We start from the raw sequence: 20241 nt of genomic DNA, 5'->3' as shown, positions 1-20241 counted from the left end.
TTCAAATGAAACTTTTTGTTTAAATAAATAGAGCTAAAGGAAAAACTAGATTTTTTGTATGTATATACATACACTCACCTAAAGGATTATTAGGAACACCTGTTCAATTTCTCATTAATGCAATTATCTAATCAACCAATCACATGGCAGTTGCTTCAATGCATTTAGGGGTGTGGTCCTGGTCAAGACAATCTCCTGAACTCCAAACTGAATGTCAGAATGGGAAAGAAAGGTGATTTAAGCAATTTTGAGCGTGGCATGGTTGTTGGTGTCAGACGGGCCGGTGTGAGTATTTCACAATCTGCCCAGTTACTGGGATTTTCACGCACAACCATTTCTAGGGTTTACAAAGAATGGTGTGAAAAGGGAAAAACATCCAGTATGCGGCAGTCCTGTGGGCGAAAATGCCTTGTTGATGCTAGAAATCAGAGGAGAATGGGCCGACTGATTCAAGCTGATAGAAGAGCAACTTTGACTGAAATAACCACTCGTTACAACCGAGGTATGCAGCAAAGCATTTGTGAAGCCACAACACGCACAACCTTGAGGCGGATGGGCTACAACAGCAGAAGACCCCACCGGGTACCACTCATCTCCACTACAAACAGAAAAAAGAGGATACAATTTGCACGAGCTCACCAAAATTGGACAGTTGAAGACTGGAAAAATGTTGCCTGGTCTGATGAGTCTCGATTTCTGTTGAGACATTCAGATGGTAGAGTCAGAATTTGGCGTAAACAGAATGAGATCCATCATGCCTTGTTACCACTGTGCAGGCTGGTGGTGGTGGTGTAATGGTGTGGGGGATGTTTTCTTGGCACACTTTAGGCCCCTTAGTGCCAATTGGGCATCGTTTAAATGCCACGGCCTACCTGAGCATTGTTTCTGACCATGTCCATCCCTTTATGACCACCATGTACCCATCCTCTGATGGCTACTTCCAGCAGGATAATGCACCATGTCACAAAGCTCGAATCATTTCAAATTGGTTTCTTGAACATGACAATGAGTTCACTGTACTAAAATGGCCCCCACAGTCACCAGATCTCAACCCAATAGAGCATCTTTGGGATGTGGTGGAACGGGAGCTTTGTGCCCTGGATGTGCATCCCACAAATCTCCATCAACTGCAAGATGCTATCCTATCAATATGGGCCAACATTTCTAAAGACTGCTTTCAGCACCTTGTTGAATCAATGCCATGTAGAATTAAGGCAGTTCTGAAGGCGAAAGGGGGTCAAACACAGTATTAGTATGGTGCTCCTAATAATCCTTTAGGTGAGTGTGTGTGTGTGTGTGTATATATATATATATATATATTAGACTTAAAGGAAAAACAAGTTTGACAAAAAAAATATAAAAATAAATCTTGTTATAAGATTAGGATCGATGGGGCTTATAAAATGTTTCAACCAATTAAAATGAATTAAAAAAAAATAGTAAACTTTTTTTTTTTTGATTTACCTTTTTGTGGAAAACAAAAAAAGTTGTTTTAATCAACTCGCGACTCTTTTCCAACAAAGTAGAAACCGCAAGAAAAGTTCCATAAAGGAGAATTAAAATGTTCGATTCGTGCGCTGTAATTATAATAAGCTAAATAAAAAATATCGCCATATATGCAATCATGCTATGTCATGATGTGATTTTGTGTTGTTTTTCAGAGTGCAGAATAAAACGATGAAGATAAACGGAATGTTTATTTATGATCTGACTGAATCTTTTAAATCCGATTCGTTGTTCGTTATAAGCGTTTGTCAGATTGAATCTCGGCTGCTGTCAGTTCTGCATCGATCATTAATTGTAATATTTCTATCTGATGAAAATGATGTTACCCTGCAGCTCGCTGTATGTGGGCGATCTGGAGCCGGACGTGACTGAAGCCATGCTGTTCGAGCGCTTCGGGTCTGTCGGTTCGGTTCAGTCAGTCCGAGTCTGTCGAGATCAAGTCACGTGCCGCTCGCTCGGATACGCCTATGTGAACTTCGAGCAACACACTGATGGTGAGATGATTATTACTAATCAACATTAATAATCAGCTGACCAGTGTGATATCATAAGTTTCCTCTGAAGTATTTTTGTACTTGAGCAAGTCCATATGTCACTCCAGTGGATGGCAATTTCTGTAACGTTAGGCCTAGGCTAATTTCTTCTTTTTTGAATTTAGTATGTTTTTTATCTTCATGCCATTACATTGCTTAGAGCATAAGAAACAATATTTGATTCATATGTTATGCTATGTCCTCTGTAGTGGACACCAGGGCTAGGCTATTTTAAAAATAAAAAGGCATAAAATGGCATCTCTTTTTTAATCAAACTTTGTATGAAGATGATTCTCAACTATATTATGAAAGATATAACGGAATGAATTGATATAACGTTACCATTATGCACTCAAATAAATGAAGGCTTTTAAGATTTACGCATTGAATAACCCTTATGTATTTTAATTGAATAATAATTAAGTGATTTTTTTTCTTTTCTTTTTTTTTCTTGAAACAAGAATAAACATCTGCCAATGAGGTCAGAAAAATACACTTAATCAAAGGGAAAGCAAGATTAGTTTTCAGACCCGCATTGGCAGATATTTTAATAAACTCACTTCATTTTGATATTAAATATCTAAACAATGTTCAAATAATATACATTTATTTAATATGCAAAATGACATAAGATAAGTCTTGTTTTCTAAAAATGTTGAAATTAAACGGGATTTTATAAAAACAAATATCTGCCAATGCATGAGAAAAATAAACTTAATTCAAAGAGAAAACAAGATTATTTTTCTTAACCCTGCACTGGCAGATTATTTTAAAAGCAAAAACATTCATTTTATACATCAAGATTGCATGTTATGTTCTTGTTCGTCTCAAGTAAATTTATCCATTTAATAGATTAGATTAGAATGGAATAGATTTTTAGATATTTATACTTCTGACAATTGTTTTGCAGTGAATATGTGACAAGCTGTCACATTTCTGATTGACACTTGTTTATTGATTTCGAAAGAATCAATAAACAAAAAGCATTTGAAAATCTGCACTTAAAATGATCCAATCATTCAAGAAATTCCTAATCACATTTGCTTCTTTGTAACGGTGGATCTCCTTCACATCGTAGCCGAACGAGCCTTGGATACCATGAACTTTGACCTCATGCAGGGTAAGCCAATGCGTCTAATGTGGTGTCAGCGAAACCCTTCTCTGAGGAAGAGTGGCGTGGGAAACGTCTTCATTAAGAACCTGCAGAAATCCATTGACAGCGAATGTCTGTTGGACATCTTCTCATCATTTGGAAACATCTTGTCCTGTAAAGTAAGTAACGTTCTCCACCTCCAGCTCTTTTATAAGATAAGATAAATATTCAGCGCAGGAGAATCTGAAGCATGTTTCTTTTCATTAAGGTGTCTTGTGATGAAAACGGATCGAAAGGCTTTGGATTTGTGCACTTTGATAAGCATGAAGCTGCTGAAAAAGCCATCGAGAAATTAAACGGCATGTTGATCAACGAGCTGAAAGTGTAAGTCGTGCCTATTAAACGCATTGATTTCATCATGTTGAGTCTTGGAAGCGGAGGTTAAAGAGTACCTGAAAACTTGGGTAAAAGTACAGATAGGCTACCTTACAGCAAAAAAAGTCACCAATTCCAATACAACTTGACTTGAGTAAAAGTCTTATGCTGCGTCCCAATTCGCCTACTTATACTACGCCCTAAAAGTATGTACTCTTTTTGTGAAGAAAAAGTACATACTTTTGAGTGTGTAGCAAAAGAGTAGGCAAGCTTTGGGACATACTACTTAACGGACAGGTCTGTCGCGTGCATCCTGTCACCGCAAACTGCCCTGTCAATCATCTTGTCACAGTTAAAATCCTCCATTCAATCTAATTTAATTTCCTACCGTTTCGGAGAGAAATGTATTTGCACGTTTATCTGCCAGTCGTGGGTCTTTAATGCGGAGACTCTCCGCGTGTGTTTGCCTTTTTAATATAATGATGCATTGCATTTAAAAGTTAATGGCTAAACGTAGGCTATCTTTACAAAAGTTAACAATGCATCTGCACATGCAATATAATGTAGACAACATTGTATAAATACATTTTCGTCACGTTAGATACTGATAATTAATCACTCAAACCCCTTTATCTAAACCATGGATCTAAACATCTCTACATAACCGCCGGACTCGCGCGTCCTCCATGTCTGTAGTTTTTTAACACTTTTCACTCGTGTTTGTAGTTCTAACCGAATCCTCGTCCAACGCGCGATGGGTTGTGGGCAATATAGAGTGTGCATCGATCTGCACTTCGGATTCTGCCCGGAAATAGTAGATCATCCCGGTATCTTTGGAACACTCATTTCAACATCCTACGATTTGGGACGTACTAATTATATTTTCGAATACTATTTAGGACGGATAAAAACCTCAATATTGCAATTAATCAAGGTCGACACAATAGCCTCTTAAAGGGATAGTTCACCCAAAAATGAAAATTCTGTCATCATTTACTCACCCTCAAGTTGTTTCAAACCTGTGAGAATTTCTTTTTTCTGCTGAACACAAAAGAAGATATTTTGAAAAATGTCTGTAACCAGACAGATGATGGACCCCATTGACTTCCATAGTATTTTTTATTTATTTTTTCTACTTTGGAAGTCAATGGGGTCCATCAACTGTTTGGTTACAGACATTTTTCAAAATATCATCTTTTGTGTTCAGCAGAAAAAAGAAATTCTTACAGGTTTGAAACAACTTGAGGGTGAGTAAATGATGACAGAATTTTAATTTTTGGGTGAACTAATGTCTACAAAATCTTAAGTCTCAGTTTAGCTCAAGAGCTCAAAGGGGGCATAAGTAAAACCATTATTCAAAAAGGCCTTCTATATAATATTAATATTGCAGTAAATCAAGGTCGACACAACAGCCTCTTAAACAATCTTAAGTCTCAGTTTAGCTCAAGAGCTCATAAAGGGCATAAGTAAACCCATTTTTCAAAAAGGCCTTCTATATAATATGAATAAAATAATGATATATATTATAATTAAAGCCTAAAAAAGTCAGTGCCTACATGCACTGGACGTCATGTCCTCGTCTCAAATATGAAACACCTGCAACTAGCTGATAATGCACTTACATTCGTGTAAAGTATTTTTAACAAGTTAGGGTGAACAAGGGAAAAGCACATAAGATCTAGTACCTTCATTGCCCTGTAGATGGGGATATCTATTCTTTTGTAACAAATAAACCTCTGCAGAAATAGGTAGGTGCCATTTGTAATTGCAATACTCATTTCAAATGTGTTGGAGTAAAGAGTACATAAACTTATTCAAAAATGTAGTCAAGTAGAGAGTAAAAGTAAGTTACTCAGTCAAAGTGCAAAGTAGCCAAAAAGATACTGAAGTACAGTAACTTTTAGTTTCATATTATATGTTGCACCTTTAAGGTTCGTCGGCCACTTCAAATCACAAAAGGATCGCGAGGCTGAAATGCAGAATAGAGCAAAGGAGTTCACTAACATTTACATCAAGAACTTTGGACCAGATGTGGATTCCAAGACACTGACTGAGATATTCAGCAAATTCGGTGAGGATTTGTTTTATGGAAGTAACGTTACAGATGAAACATTTGTCTCTTGTTCTGTTGCGCCTTTGACACATTTATTTTTATTTTAGGCCCAACCTTGAGCGTCCGGGTCATGACGGATGAGAGGGGAAACTCTAGAGGATTTGGTTTTGTCAGCTTTGAGAAACACAATGATGCCAAGAGGGTGAGAGATGAAACAGAGTGTAGTGAACCAAACGAGGGAAAAGAGTGATCTGTATGTTTGAGTGTTTATTGATTTTAACACTCCATCACAAGGCTATTTTATTCTTTCAACCAACAGCAAACCACATGCACAGGATTATGAATATTATGGGCTGCAAATGATCCTATAGGCAGCATTTGTCTGGTTCTATGCTTTAAACTTCACAGTTTTTAGAAGTTAATGCTACTTTTTTTCAATTTTTGTCTCCAATTTAAACACAAGAGCCCCATAAGCTGTGTCCTAAATAGCACTTAAGGATGAGGTTTTGTCACCCTCCCTTTCTGCTACATAGTTATAATATAGATAGATAATATATACACACATATTATGTAAACAAATTTTTTTTGTTAGATATTAATATTAATTATTAAAAAAAATTCATCTGAGGTAATCTGTAGAATCTGCACTACATGGGTCTGTCCATTTAAAAATATATTTTGGATATACTCATTGCATGTGACCCGTGACCCTACAGAGGATAAGTGGTTTGATATTCTCAATGAGAGTGGAAAATAATAAAAACCTGGAAGGAGACTGAATCGTACTGGAACGGGACTGAATACGCCGGAGCGGTACAAAATGTAAAGTTTGCGGGAAGAAATACAACTTATATCTGTTTTGTTTTTTTGCAAGTGAGAGTAAATACCTGGTCACATTTATTCTAAAACTAATATAACCGTCATGTTTACATAGCTCACACAATGCTGCACTTACTCATGATTTCTCTCAACATAGCGACAGGAGAGCTGTCAGTCAATCAATGAAAAAAAAGTAACTTGCGTACATTTAAAAAAAAAAAGTAACTCAGATATTTAAAAGTAATGCGTTACTTTACTAGTTACTTGAAAAAAGTAATCTGATTACATAACTCAGGTTACTTGTAATGCATAACCCCCAACACTGATAATAAGTGGACCTCAGGGGGAAGATAAATAAGAGAATTGTGTGCTGTAACCCCAAGGCCGTGGACGAGTTTAACAGGACGGAGATGAGCGGCAGACTCCTGTACGTGGGCCGAGCTCAGAAGAGTCGAGAACGTCAGGTGGAACTGAAGCGACACTTCGAGCAGTTAAAACAGGAGCACATCGTGCGCTATCAGGTACCAGTGACGCCTCTGAAACCTCCCGCGTTTATTACAATTTATAACGATAACTATGCTTTAACAATTGCTCTAATTCTAAGAGAATAGGGAAGTGCACACCATGACTCTTGTATTGTTATAGTCATCATTATAGTTATTGTTATAATGATCTTTGTCGTTTTAGTTATTGTTATCGTTATCATTTATAGTTAACATTACAGTTCTTATTATAGTTGTCGGTCTTGTGAACGGGTCTTAACACGCTTTGATCATCCTGACAGGGTGTGAATCTGTACGTCAAGAATCTGAGCGACAGCGTAGACAGCGATCTTCTCCTCAAAGAGTTCTCGCCGTACGGGAACATCACCAGCGCTAAGGTAGGAATTCATTTTTCATCATAAAGAAATAGGTCATGTCATTATTTCATTGTAACCCAGTAAATGCAAATGAACCAGCAGCCGAAGATCCAGGATTGTGTTTTTTTTTTTTTTTTTTTCATTCAGGTGATGACAGACGGCGGCCGCAGCAAAGGCTTCGGATTCGTTTGCTTCTCCTGTCCTGAAGAGGCCACCAGAGCCATTACTGAGATGAACTGCTGCATCATCGGCTCCAAGCCCATATACGTCTCTCTCGCCCAGAGGAAGGAGGAGCGTCAGGCCCACCTCATCCACCAAAACATGATGAGAAGAGCGAGCTTCCATAGGCAGCAGCTGCTGCTAAACACGCTGGTGGAGCCGTTCGGCACGAGTCCGCACGCTGAGCACTTCATACCTACACAGGTCGAGATTCACATCAAATACTCTCATCATAGTACAGAGTGTGAAAGGGTTACTTCACCCAAAAATGAAAATTCTTGTCAGTAATTACTCACCCTCATGTTGTTCCAATCCCGTAAGACTTTCGTTCATCTTCAGAACACAAAAAGTAAGATATTTTTGATTAAATCTGTGAGCTGTCTCACTCCTCCATAGGCTTCTGTGTTATTGAAACTTGCCAGCCCAGAAAGTTAGTAAAGACAATGTTTAAAATAGTCCAAGTGACTACAGTGGCTCAACCATAAGTTTATCAAGTAACGAGAATACTTTCTGTGCGCAAAAAAACCCTAAAATAATGACTTTATTCAACTATTCATTTTCTTCTGTGTGCGTCTCTGAACGTAGGCTCACTATTGGCCGACGCTGGTCATGTGTGTGATGCTGGCCAATAGTGAGCCTACGTTCTGACGTACAACCCAGAAGCGCTGCGCTGTTACACTACGTAAACTCACTCAGAGACCCACACAGAAGAAAATCAATAGTTGAATAAAGTCATTATTTTAGGTTTTTTTGCGCACAAAAAGTATTCTCGTCGCTTGATAAACTTATGGTTGAGCCACTGTAGTCACTTACAGGGTTGGAACAACATGAGGGTGAGTAATTACTGACAGAATTTTCATTTTTGGGTGAACTATCCCTTGAAGAAAAGCACATGTGACAGGTTTTTATTACATGCTTGATCCGTATGTTTCACAGGATCAGAATCACTCTTCATACCACATCACCCAACCTCAACCCGGCACTCAATGGGACGCACAGAACATCAGCCCTCAGTGTGAGCAGACCTTCTTAAATAATACACAACGTGCTTTATTTAGATCAGGGTTTCCCAAACTGGGGTTCTTGAGCAGATCGTACAAATGTACAACAACAAAAAATCGAAATAAAACACAAAAATGTATTATATCATAAAATAAATAAAATAAAGATAAATTAAACCATTCAAATTAAAACTCTTACTAAAATGAAAAGCAACTTTTTGGGGGGTTTTGTTCAAAATTAACTAAATTTAAATAATTAAAAAAATCTAAAACTAATATAAAAATTTAAATAAATAGATCATTTGAAATAAAAACAATAAAAACACTAGTACACAAAATTTTATTTATATACCTGCATGTCATTTCAGACATGTCATTTTAAATATTAACTTAAAATCTTAAAACTCCCAACTCTGAAACTTGTATCAAAATAATTCCTGAGCTTTCCGGTGGTAAATAGGACTTGATATGGCGTTCATGTCCAATTTTAAATTAGGAAACTCATATTTGTGATAATTCCAAAACACATAAAGTGACCAGGGTTGCACCAGCCATTCACACCACTTAAATTGGAACGTAAAGTCCACACTAGAGGCTTAGTAACTACTAGCTAGTTTGTAACTAACTCTGTACTTAATTCCTTTGCACCATTTGTTTTTAATGCAGAACATAGCTAGTAGGTCGTAAGCTCTCCGTAAAGTAATGCCTAGTTGCAAAATATGACATTTACCCTCAATGATCCTCAATTACCCTTCAAATACGTGAGCAGAAGTTGTTTAAATGCTGTGAATTTCAGTTTATCCTTCACTCTTAACTTCTTTTGCCTCACGTAACCAACGGTAAATATAAGTTTCCATTCAACACAATACTACAAATACAGATCTTTGATCTTTATTCATTTCAAATACAGTTTCTGAATGTTATTTACATATAAAAATGCCTACTTCTGATTAAAGTAGGCATTTTTATATGTAAATAACATTCAGAAACTGTATTTGAAATTAATAAAGATCAATAAATCAATACGGACATGAGAAATTACCTTTATTTTTGACATTTAGTTGATGTTGAAGAGCCTCTAACAAAGTAATCTATTCACATAATGTTCTCTCTCTTAAAATGTAAGCAAGTGTAAATGTCAGCATTATCATATATGTCTAGAGAATTGAAGTCTGTCAGGTAAAACAAGAGCTTATTGATGCTGTTCTGTCAGTTATTCCAACCGTTTCTCCTGATCAGAGGCTTCCATAATAACTATATAGTTTATTATGTGTACAGTTATGCTTCAACACAGTTTTACGATGCAACGCAAAAATATTTTGTAGTGTGTAAGTTATAACTTAGTGCCCATTTACGTCAAAACAAGGCTATTTTGTAGCTGACGGCACAGCTGGTGTAATCGGCCCTGTCTAATCTGACACACCCATTTAAGTTCTTGGAGTCTTTACTAATGAGCTGATGACTTGAATCAGGTGTGTTTGATTAGGGAGACATCTAAAGTGTGCAGTGCTAGGGGTCCTTCAGGACCAGGATTGGGAACCACTGATGGATTTCTTTATCATCTGTCTTCCTCACAGTCAGTCTCACTCACTGGACGCCCAGCGCAGCTGCAGTGAACGGAGAACTGCAACACATGTACACACCTGAAGATAACAACCATCACGAGTTCACAAGCGCACCGCAGGAGCAATGGGCTGTGCAACAGGTGCACCTCACATCTCACTAAACGAGTGGCTTAAAAAAAGCGCTATATAAATAATTCACTCACTCACTCTCTCATAAAATAAAGATTTTTTTTTTTTTACATACAAGCCATCAAAATAAAACACTTACTAAAAACAAAGTCATACAAACATAAAATTAAAAGGGCGAATAAGATCACTGAAATGCTGTTAGAGATTGATGAATCTGAACTGATTCAGTTGCTGCACTACTGTGAATCTTTGTGCATGAAGGTTTGTTCCCGTTAGTTTGGCTTTGGTTGCTTTGATGTATGATTTGTTTCTGTAGTGTGTAATTTTTGTGTGTGTTCAGGTGAATGAAGCACTTGCTGTTTATCAATCTTATCAGCCAATGAACACGACACCGATATCCTTCACCAGCCCTGTTATTCTCACTGCCTAGGACAGATATCAATGCAATGACCACAGCCGTATTTTTTTTTTTTTTTTTTAATGAATGTTAAAATATTCTAATATTCTAATTCTATTTAAAATAATCTTTTAATAAATGTAATAATTTAATGAGAAAAATATTGTTCTGCAACAATATAAATAAATATATTTGCTTTTTTTTCCCAATGTCAATTAAAAAATGTGTTTGCAACAATATAAATAAATATATTTGAATTTTGCTGGTTTGTTTGTTTTTTCCAACGCATTTTTTCTCTTTTTTTTAAGTTAAAAATACCGATGCCACATTTAATTTTCCACATTGGAATCAAATTTGCGTCAAGGCAGATGTAACCTGTAGATGACAAGTGTAAAATAATAAAGATTATGAATATGGAGCAGTATAGCAAGAAGACTGCATATAATAAATTAGTTGTTTTTTTTATTACAAGAAAAGAGCTAAAAACAAGGAGGCAAAAAGCATAAAGATATTTTGGTAAATTCATATGACATTGACATATGACAAGGGATAGTTCACCCAAAAATGAAAATTCTGTCCTCATTAACTCACCCCCTTCAGTTGTTCCAAACCTGTATGAGTTTCTTTCTTCTGTTGAACCATGACCGCTTTATCCAAAGCAACTTACATCATCACTTCACACATTCCCTGGGAAACAAACACATGACCTTGACGACGTTCACCTCTTATTTAAATGGACACCCATTTCGGTCACCTAAGAATCATGCTTTGGTAAATCGTAATTATGAAGAAATTATAACATAGTAAGTCATGAATGATTATGAGTTGAAAAGTAGAAATTATGAAGTCATAATTATTACAAAAAGTAGAAATTATGACAAAAACCCTCGGTTTCACAGACAAGGCTTCAACCTAGTCTCAGACAAAAATGTGTTTGAGCTGTTTTAACCTAAAGTAACTTGCACTTCAAAACCGCCATATTTTGAAATAAATGCCATTGTTTTTTGTCTCACACACCAGAAAAGTTTTTTTTTCTAAGGCACATTTATAAAAGCTACAAACCCCTAATTTAAACCCTGTCTGTGAAACCAGGCCATACAGTCTGAAAATAATAATTGCGATTTTTTTAAATCATCATTTTGATTTTTTAAATCTCATAATTATCATTAAGTGTCATAGTATGTCATAGTATCATTTCGACTGTATCTCATAATGTCCACATTTTATGTTATAACTATGACTTTTTATGTCATAATTAAGATTTACCAAAGCATGATTTATTTCTAACGTGGTGGAAATGTGCTTCAATAGACTTTTATTCTATCAGCCCAATGACTCTTATTTTGTTCTTACGTAAAAAATATAAAAGCGGCTCACGCAACTTCCGGCGAGGACGCCTTCTTATCTGAGCCGTACTTCCGCTTCTCTCCCCCTACCTTGTGCGGTGCGAGAGAGAGCGCGTGTGCCACAGAGCCTCGGCACACTCATCTTATATAAAAAATCAAAAATACAAAAAAAAATCACAAAACAAGAAAAAAATACAAACAAAAAATCTACTTTTATTGCCGAGTACCTCGGTGAAGCAGGATCAGCGGACAGATTTGAGAAGTTTATTATTAAGGCAGCACCGCAGTAGGCCTGAGGAGATTTTAATCATCTTATCATCGATACCGCGAACACGTCGACGCCAAATCGGTACCAAACGCGTTTTAATTAGTCCTCAAGACAGTTCTTTAAGGGTATTTATCGTGTTAAAGCGTTTTCGATAGGTAAGTTAAACCGAGGAGATTGGAGCTCGTGCGTCGCCATTACTAAGCTCGTCAGTGTTTCCAGGTGTTTCGGTAGATTGCTCTTTTGTCGTACGGAAGAAAGATGAACCCTAGCGCTCCAAGTTACCCGATGGCCTCCCTTTATGTGGGGGATTTGCACCAGGATGTCACCGAGGCCATGCTTTACGAGAAGTTCAGCCCTGCCGGGCCCATTCTGTCCATTCGGGTATGCAGGGACATGATGACCCGCCGCTCTCTCGGTTACGCCTACGTCAACTTCCAGCAACCCGCTGACGGTAAGCAAACGCTCCCGGTTCATTTCTATTCCAACACGATGTTGTAAATTGTATTTAAATGTTCATTTATCTAGTTGGGAATCACGGACACGTGCAGCACGTGACCGTCCTCCGGTTCGAATTTTAAGTTTAATTTTCATGAACCATTCATACACGTGTGTATTAGGACTGTTGAATGTCGTAGTTGCCGTTACTGAGGCCGAGAGAAGTTACTTCTCCCAGGACATTAACCTAACGAACAGAAATCCCTAAACTTGTTTAACGAATCATGTCCTCTTGACATTATTTTGTGTGTACCGGAAGCGTCAAGTCAAATGCAGCGTGTAATGAATCTCATTCTGAAAAAAAAAAAAAACTTGTATGTGGTTTGGAATATGGATTTTGTCCCTGTATTCATAATTTAATTTAACGACGACACAACCAATGTACAATTGCTGAAATGAGTCGGCTACTTGTTTTACTCATGTACTCAGACTAGCGCTAGGGGGCGCTACACAACCCCAAGTCCAAATTAATATATTAATATAGTACTAGCTGTACAATTTTGCTGTTGAAGATTGTTGGTCATAACTTAATGCTGACATTTAATATGTATTTTAATTCCCTGTTTCAGCTGAGCGCGCCTTGGACACAATGAACTTTGACGTGATTAAGGGACGGCCCGTCCGCATCATGTGGTCCCAGCGAGACCCCTCACTGCGCAAGAGCGGTGTGGGCAACATCTTCATCAAGAACTTGGACAAGTCCATCGACAACAAGGCCCTTTATGACACATTCTCTGCCTTCGGAAACATCTTGTCCTGCAAGGTAATGAACGTGTGTTTTGCGGTGATGTGCATGTTTCTGGTGTTTGGTGCTTGTGCTCAGTGCCGGTGTTCTCTTTCTGAAGGTGGTTTGCGATGAGAACGGCTCTAAAGGATACGGCTTTGTGCACTTTGAGACCCATGAGGCCGCAGAAAGAGCCATTGAGAAAATGAACGGCATGTTGCTCAATGACCGCAAAGTGTAAGTGTGCATTTGAATGAACTACATTGTACTAAATTGTCGGTTTTGGAGTGAAGTGTGCTAATTATGTTTCAAGCATGAGTCATACTAATTTAAATTAAACTTACTCAGATATTAGTATTTATGTAAAATTAGAAGATTTTATACCTGTTCATTGAAGTGATAGTGTTATGGTTATTTAAAAACGTATTACTCTTGAGTTGGCCATGAATATAGCCTCTATGGTCTTAAATAAACTCACTTATTCTGAATAATCATGGTAACTTATTGCATCTTAAAGGTTCGTCGGTCGATTCAAGTCTCGCAAGGAGCGTGAGGCTGAGATGGGCGCCCGTGCCAAAGAGTTCACAAACGTTTACATCAAGAACTTCGGAGAGGATATGGATGACGAGAAGCTGAGAGAGATATTCAACAAATATGGTGGGTTTTTGCTGCTAGTAAAAGCCTGTTCACACCAAGAACGATAAGCTATAAAGATAACTATATTAGCATCTACACCAGTGAACGATGTCGTTCTGTTTATAAGGGTGCGCTGCAGTTGTCTTTAAATCGGGATGGATTCTGATTGGCTGTCAATGCTTTTTTTCATCAGCTGGGAAAAAAGTTGTTCTTAACCCTTAAACAGGCAAGAGTAGAAAATAAGCAACAAATAATTTCATGTCTTTTTTTTATATCATCTGGACTTAAGTAAATCATATCCTAAAGAATTTTTGAAAAATGTTATGTGAGTTGTGACTCCCAGATCACATTGCCTGTTTAGGGCTTAAAAAAAAGACCAAATCTATAACTGACTGCCATTGCATGTTTAAAACAATTATATCCTATGCTTCAACTCATATAATGTTGACATATATCATTGGAAAGCTTACAAACTCAAGATTCAGCCTGTGAAAACCGCTTTGAAATCTGACCTTGCGTTACCATAAAAATGGTTAAAAAAAATGTTGGATTTAGGTCAGGCTGACTAATTGATCACAGATAACTTGAAACAAATCATGTGACCAGCATCAAGACAGACAGGCTGTATCAGTTTAACCTGTAAATTTTATAATTTGTAAAAAAACAACCTCAGAATACAAAGATTGTTACAAAAATGAATACAAATATCCCTTTTTTATACCCAAAAGTGGCAATGTGACTCAGGTGTAACATATTTCAAAACGTGCTAAATAACATGAACAACATTTTTATAAATTTTCTTTTTCAGCACCTTAAGACAATGTTCATAATTAATGTTAGCAGTGTTAGTAGTATTTTTTTCAAAAGAAAAGTACGTTTAATATATATTTACTTATCTCAAAATCTGAATGTCCTGCACCACTGGCAGCCATGTTGGATTTAGGTCAGGCTGACTAATCACAATTTTTTTTTTTAAACAAATCATGTGACCAGCATACTCAAGACAGACCAGGCTGAGAAAAATCATTCTTACGCCCCAAAAAAGACGACACAAACTGTTACACCCAGATCACATTGCCAGTTTTAGGGTTAAAGTGATTTCAATGACTTCTGATTGGCTGTCAAAAACATTGACAGCCAATCAGCAACTTTGTTTCTCTGTGTAGTTTTATTTGTAGTTGTGGACTCTGTTTTATATTTAGAATGAATTTATAGTTCTTTATCATTATAGTTATTGTCCTTTGTGTGAACGGTCTGCTTTTGACCTTAATTGCATGAATCAGATCTTTGACGTGTTCGGCTGTCATTACAGGTCCAGCACTGAGCATTCGCGTCATGACCGATGAGAGCGGCAAATCTAAAGGCTTTGGCTTTGTCAGCTTTGAGAGGCACGAGGACGCCCAGAGGGTGAGTAGAAACAGATTAATATCATTTTGTAATCCTCACTACTGTGACGAAGTGTTGTGTCCTGATGCGTTTCCTCTGGTCATCAGGCTGTGGATGAGATGAATGGAAAAGAGATGAACGGAAAGCAGGTTTACGTGGGTCGTGCGCAGAAGAAGGGCGAACGTCAGACAGAGCTCAAGCGCAAGTTTGAGCAAATGAAGCAGGACCGCATGACTCGCTACCAGGTAAAAAAATGACCCGTGCTTGACTGATATGAACATTTAGATGATGCAAATGAGGCTGGTGAAGTTCTTAATGGGTCATTGACGCTTGAATTCATCTTGTTTTTAACAGGGAGTCAATCTCTACGTGAAAAATCTGGATGACGGCTTAGATGACGAACGCCTGCGTAAAGAATTCGCACCGTTCGGCACCATTACCAGTGCTAAGGTACAAACAAATCCAATAAATTGCCATAAGCTTTATTACTTGTAAAGTCTCAACTTTCAAATTGTCAATTTTAAATTGAATCATGAAATCTGTCTCAAATCATTGGTTTTCCTCAAGGTTTGTGCATCAGAATTGATGGCTGTTGAATCTTTTGTGATCCACTCAGGTGATGATGGAAGGTGGCCGCAGTAAAGGTTTTGGGTTCGTCTGCTTCTCGTCCCCTGAAGAAGCCACTAAGGCCGTGACTGAAATGAATGGCCGCATCGTCGCCACCAAGCCCCTGTACGTCGCGCTGGCCCAGCGGAAAGAAGAGCGCCAGGCGCACCTCACCAGCCAGTACATGCAGAGGATGGCCAGTGTCAGAGCTGTACCGAACCCCGTCATCAACCCCTACCAGCCCGCACCGCCATCTGGATACTTCATGGCAGCCATTCCACAGGTCAGATAACACTTTTCTATTAAAAGTACGGTCACCTTCCCCATTCTTTATATATATTAACAGCAACGGTTCAAGTTGGTCATTAGAATTCGTCATGTTGACCAATGACAAGCTGCTTGGTTTGAAAGCGTGAACTGTGCGAATTCACATTTGGTTCAGCTATAAAGCGGCTCTACTGAAGGAAATGGTGTCATTGTTCAGCCCAATTCAAGTTTTGTTTTCAGTAAATCGTGTCAGTTCGGTTATAAATCCTGTGGTTGGTGGAAACCATAATGTACATTTTGAAAATCACTGGGAACATATTCGACTCGCTGTCGACTCGGCCACTCCAGACTAAGCCATGTTTTTGTTAATGGGTGAAGATCCTCTATTATTGCCAGAGTCCTTTATCGCTGTTCTGATGGACTGTGATGGCTTGAACTGTTACGACTTTTTACTTTTCACTTTACTCTTATGAAAAGATTTTTGAAAGACCAGATTTAGTTTTAGCTTTTTTTTCCAAAGATAAACTTTAAAAGCATTTAATAAACATGGCGTTAAGCTATAAACAATATCTGTGCAGTCAAATCTATTATATTACTGAATATTAAGTTTCAACTGAGCAAGAAAATAGACAATTGAACTTTTTGTTTTCGTCTGTGAAGTTGCTAATTTCTTCACTTTAACATGAATCCTGAAGTGATCATTCAGAACCAGTTCTGTTATTCCTCATTGATTCACATTCCCTTCTTTTGTGTGATTGACAGGCTCAGAATCGTGCTGCGTACTATCCCACCAGTCAGCTCGCACAGCTCCGCCCCAGTCCTCGCTGGGCCACTCAGGGTGTCCGCCCACAGCGTGAGTAGCTCCGCCCCCTTTTCCTGCCTGTACATTTACACTGTAAACCATAACTGTTAATTTAATTGTTTTGTTTCTCGTTTCCATTGCAGATTTCCAGAATATGCCCAATGCTATCAGGCAATCTGCACCCCGTCCACAAACCTTCGGTGCCGTGCGTCCCGCCTCCCAGGTCCCCCGAATGATGCCCTCACAGCGCATGGGTGAGTGGTGAACCTTGCTGTTATACATGCAGCAAATGCATTACTCCAGTTCATTGATCCCTGAGTGTCCTCTTTCTTCCTGGCAGCGTCTCAGGCGATGGGTCCTCGTCCATCTGGCGCAGGTGCCGCCACGGGTACCGCTCAGGTTAGAGGAGTGCCACAGTACAAGTATGCTCCAGGAGTCCGCAACCCACAGCAGCACATGCCCAATCAGCCGCAGGTTCCCATGCAGCAGGTATTAGTTTTACATTTGATGGCACTTGTTGTTGACTCCCCAAAATATATGGCTGCAATTTAAAATCATCATCCCAATTTGCGTACTTGTGCACAATTCTGTGATATTTGGTAGTATTGTGTTCACACTGAGAATTACAAAAGAAAAAGTGCACTTTAAGTACCTGGATGATGCACTTGTGGAAATGTGGAATGTTGGACTCTTCATGCACTCAATTGACTTGCTTCAATTACGTTGCCGAATCAGGATTTGATGCTGGATGACAAAATAACCTTATACAACTCATTTACTAGACTGAGTACTGTGAGTCTGGAAATTTAAACTCTTATCGCACATCTCTCTCTATATAGATAGTAGGATCTATATTATATCCAACATTATCCACAGAAACACAGAAAATAAATGGTGTGCTATTTTTACTTTGTAATTATTTGTGAAATTTACTCGTTTTCTAAGGATCGGCAAGTAACATAAAATTAAATGTGAAAATTAAGTAGAAATACTGATAGTATTTTCTTGTAAAACATACTCTAATCTTTTTTTATTAACAGCTTTGAAAAGTCATTTTACACAAATTATACTATTTAGCAAACCTCAATTGCCTGATTTTGATTTGTCTCAAAATGTAACTATTATCGGCCAGCTTTATACGTAGTCCAATTTAATTTGCATACCCAACTTTACAAGACGAACATGAGTTTTCAGGTTCTCTAATGTTAATATATTTGACTCCTGTTCAGCCTGCGGTCCACGTTCAAGGTCAGGAGCCACTGACCGCATCCATGTTAGCTGCCGCCCCTCCACAAGAACAGAAGCAGATGCTGGGTGAGTGTTTTGATCTGTTTTGCTTCCCTTAATTGATTAGGAAAATGTTTGTTCATTTTTAAATCTCATACATGCTGCTCTCCCCGCCACAGGTGAGCGTCTGTTCCCGCTCATCCAGAACATGCACCCCAGTCTGGCTGGAAAGATCACTGGTATGCTGTTGGAGATCGACAATTCAGAGCTGCTCCACATGCTGGAGTCTCCCGAGTCGCTGAGGTCGAAGGTCAGTTGTCATGTGATCTTTTCTTTTTTGTTTTTCAAGTTATTGGATTTGTCCTAATAATAGAGATGTCATTATCTCACTGCTCCTAGTGAAAATGTGGATGGATAACTATCAAGAATGTGTCAGTTTCATTTTTTTTTTTTTTTTTTTTAGATATTCCAGATATTTGTACCAGAATGTTCTGTCAACTAATGTATAAATGGATTTTTTAAAAATATATATTGGTGGATGTAGTGTAATAGAACTGCTCGATTAATCGTTAAAATATCGCAATCTCGATTCAAACACCCACTCGATCTCACTCCTAAATGACAATGATTCTCCTGTGTCTTTTAAACCGTTGACAATCATACCGTAACGTTCAAATCTATGTTGGTGCTGCTGACCCAGAGAGAGTTGTCACGTATGAAACGGCTTCACAAACATTGTCTTCATCCACACTATCTTTTATTTCTGTGTATTTCATATCACAGAAGTACTGGGATGAAAGTTTATAGTTCGGATATAAACACTGCTGTCTATGGAAGCTATCAAAATAGAGTAAAAGTCACCGTCATATAACGATTACATCATTAAGCCACCAGATGGTGACAAGTGACTTAGTCTGTTCAGAAGCGTGGGAGAATAGTGATCTCTGTATGAAACAACGAGCAGGTCTAGTGTGTAATCGCTGTTATTTGTATTCCAGGTGGATGAAGCAGTAGCGGTGCTGCAGGCTCATCAGGCCAAGGAAGCTGCCCAGAAATCAGTCCCCAGCACTGCTGTGCCGGCCGTCTAACACAAAGGTGAGAGAAGATGGCTTTTGCAAATTCATAATGATCTCATGCATTCATTTTTCTCTGCTTGACATTGTTTGAATACACCTTTTCTGATTTGATTTGTTTATTTCCAGAATGAACCTCTCTGGCCCTGACTTCACCAAGAAGGACGCATTAAAAAAAGAGAATAAATATAGAAAAACCAGAAACTCAAAACAGAAAAAAACCCTACAATGATTACATCCAAATATTTTGCCAGGTCGAGAGAGCTCTTGGCCTTGACTTATAATTAAAAATGTACAAAAAAAACAGAAAACTTTTAATTTTGAAAATTCCAAAACATTCCTTTCTTTTTATTCCTCTTAATTGAATGCTCATTGTCAATTGTGTTCTTGCAGTTGATGGCTGAACGTTTGGAAAAGTACATTGGATTAAACTGCTTGAATAAATAAAACTTTAAACATTTATTGTTTGTGTTATTTTTAATAATTTGACTGTTGTGCTAAAAACCTTTGGCTGGAGTTAAAGCAGTTGCTTTCATTCTCAGAAATGCTCAATTACTCTCTTTAAAGAGATGCACATTAGTTTCATGCAAACATTTTACAAATGTGTAAGCTTGGCATACTGAATGCTGTGAAATTCATTTAGATATTTCAGAGTTCACCAACTGTAAGGTCTGTGCCTCTGGAGATCACTGGGTTAATGCCCTGAAGGACGTGAGGATGTATTGGTGAGACTGGGGTCAGTTGTAATGCAATCAATGTTTTTAGTCACAAGCCTGAGTTGACAATGCTTGGCACATGATCAAAGGAGTTTTCCACTATTGGAGAACCGTTAAGGTTCTTGGGGTCGAGTTAAATATATCAA

The 20241-nt window shown here is 38.0% G+C and overlaps 2 protein-coding genes across 2 annotated transcripts; both read left to right on the top strand.

Annotated features, from left to right (window-relative positions):
• Positions 1 to 1822: 1822 nt before the first annotated feature.
• Positions 1823 to 10712, top strand: LOC311276406 (polyadenylate-binding protein 4-like; the record flags this gene model as incomplete). Its single annotated transcript, XM_084386044.1, has 11 exons — positions 1823 to 2000; positions 3118 to 3311; positions 3401 to 3516; positions 5439 to 5578; positions 5668 to 5762; positions 6763 to 6900; positions 7164 to 7259; positions 7386 to 7661; positions 8394 to 8472; positions 10036 to 10163; positions 10493 to 10712. The coding sequence occupies 11 exons, from the start codon at positions 1823 to 1825 to the stop codon at positions 10580 to 10582; spliced, it is 1530 nt and encodes a 509-aa protein (XP_084242170.1). The 3' UTR covers positions 10583 to 10712.
• Positions 10713 to 10843: 131 nt separating this feature from the next.
• On the top strand, positions 10844 to 19841 carry LOC311275818 (polyadenylate-binding protein 1A). Its single transcript, XM_084385068.1, has 15 exons — positions 10844 to 12614; positions 13228 to 13421; positions 13504 to 13619; positions 13900 to 14039; positions 15331 to 15425; positions 15512 to 15649; positions 15759 to 15854; positions 16021 to 16293; positions 17040 to 17130; positions 17223 to 17333; positions 17420 to 17568; positions 18309 to 18393; positions 18486 to 18616; positions 19305 to 19401; positions 19509 to 19841. The coding sequence occupies exons 1-14, from the start codon at positions 12422 to 12424 to the stop codon at positions 19392 to 19394; spliced, it is 1902 nt and encodes a 633-aa protein (XP_084241194.1). The 5' UTR covers positions 10844 to 12421; the 3' UTR covers positions 19395 to 19401; positions 19509 to 19841.
• The last annotated feature ends 400 nt before the right edge of the window (positions 19842 to 20241 follow it).

The sequence above is a fragment of the Rutilus rutilus genome, assembly GCF_951802725.1.
Source record: "Rutilus rutilus genome assembly, chromosome: 17".
Taxonomy (NCBI): Eukaryota; Metazoa; Chordata; class Actinopteri; order Cypriniformes; family Leuciscidae; genus Rutilus; species Rutilus rutilus.
This window is presented reverse-complemented; position numbering and strand designations above follow the sequence as displayed.

Coding starts and splice junctions, on each gene's coding strand:
- LOC311275818 (XM_084385068.1), top strand. CDS start 12,422: ATGAACCCTAGCGCTCCAAGTTACCCGATGGCCTCCCTTTATGTGGGG. Junction 13,422..13,503: donor GAAACATCTTGTCCTGCAAG/GTAATGAACGTG, acceptor CTCTTTCTGAAG/GTGGTTTGCGATGAGAACGG. Junction 16,294..17,039: donor TCATGGCAGCCATTCCACAG/GTCAGATAACAC, acceptor TGTGATTGACAG/GCTCAGAATCGTGCTGCGTA.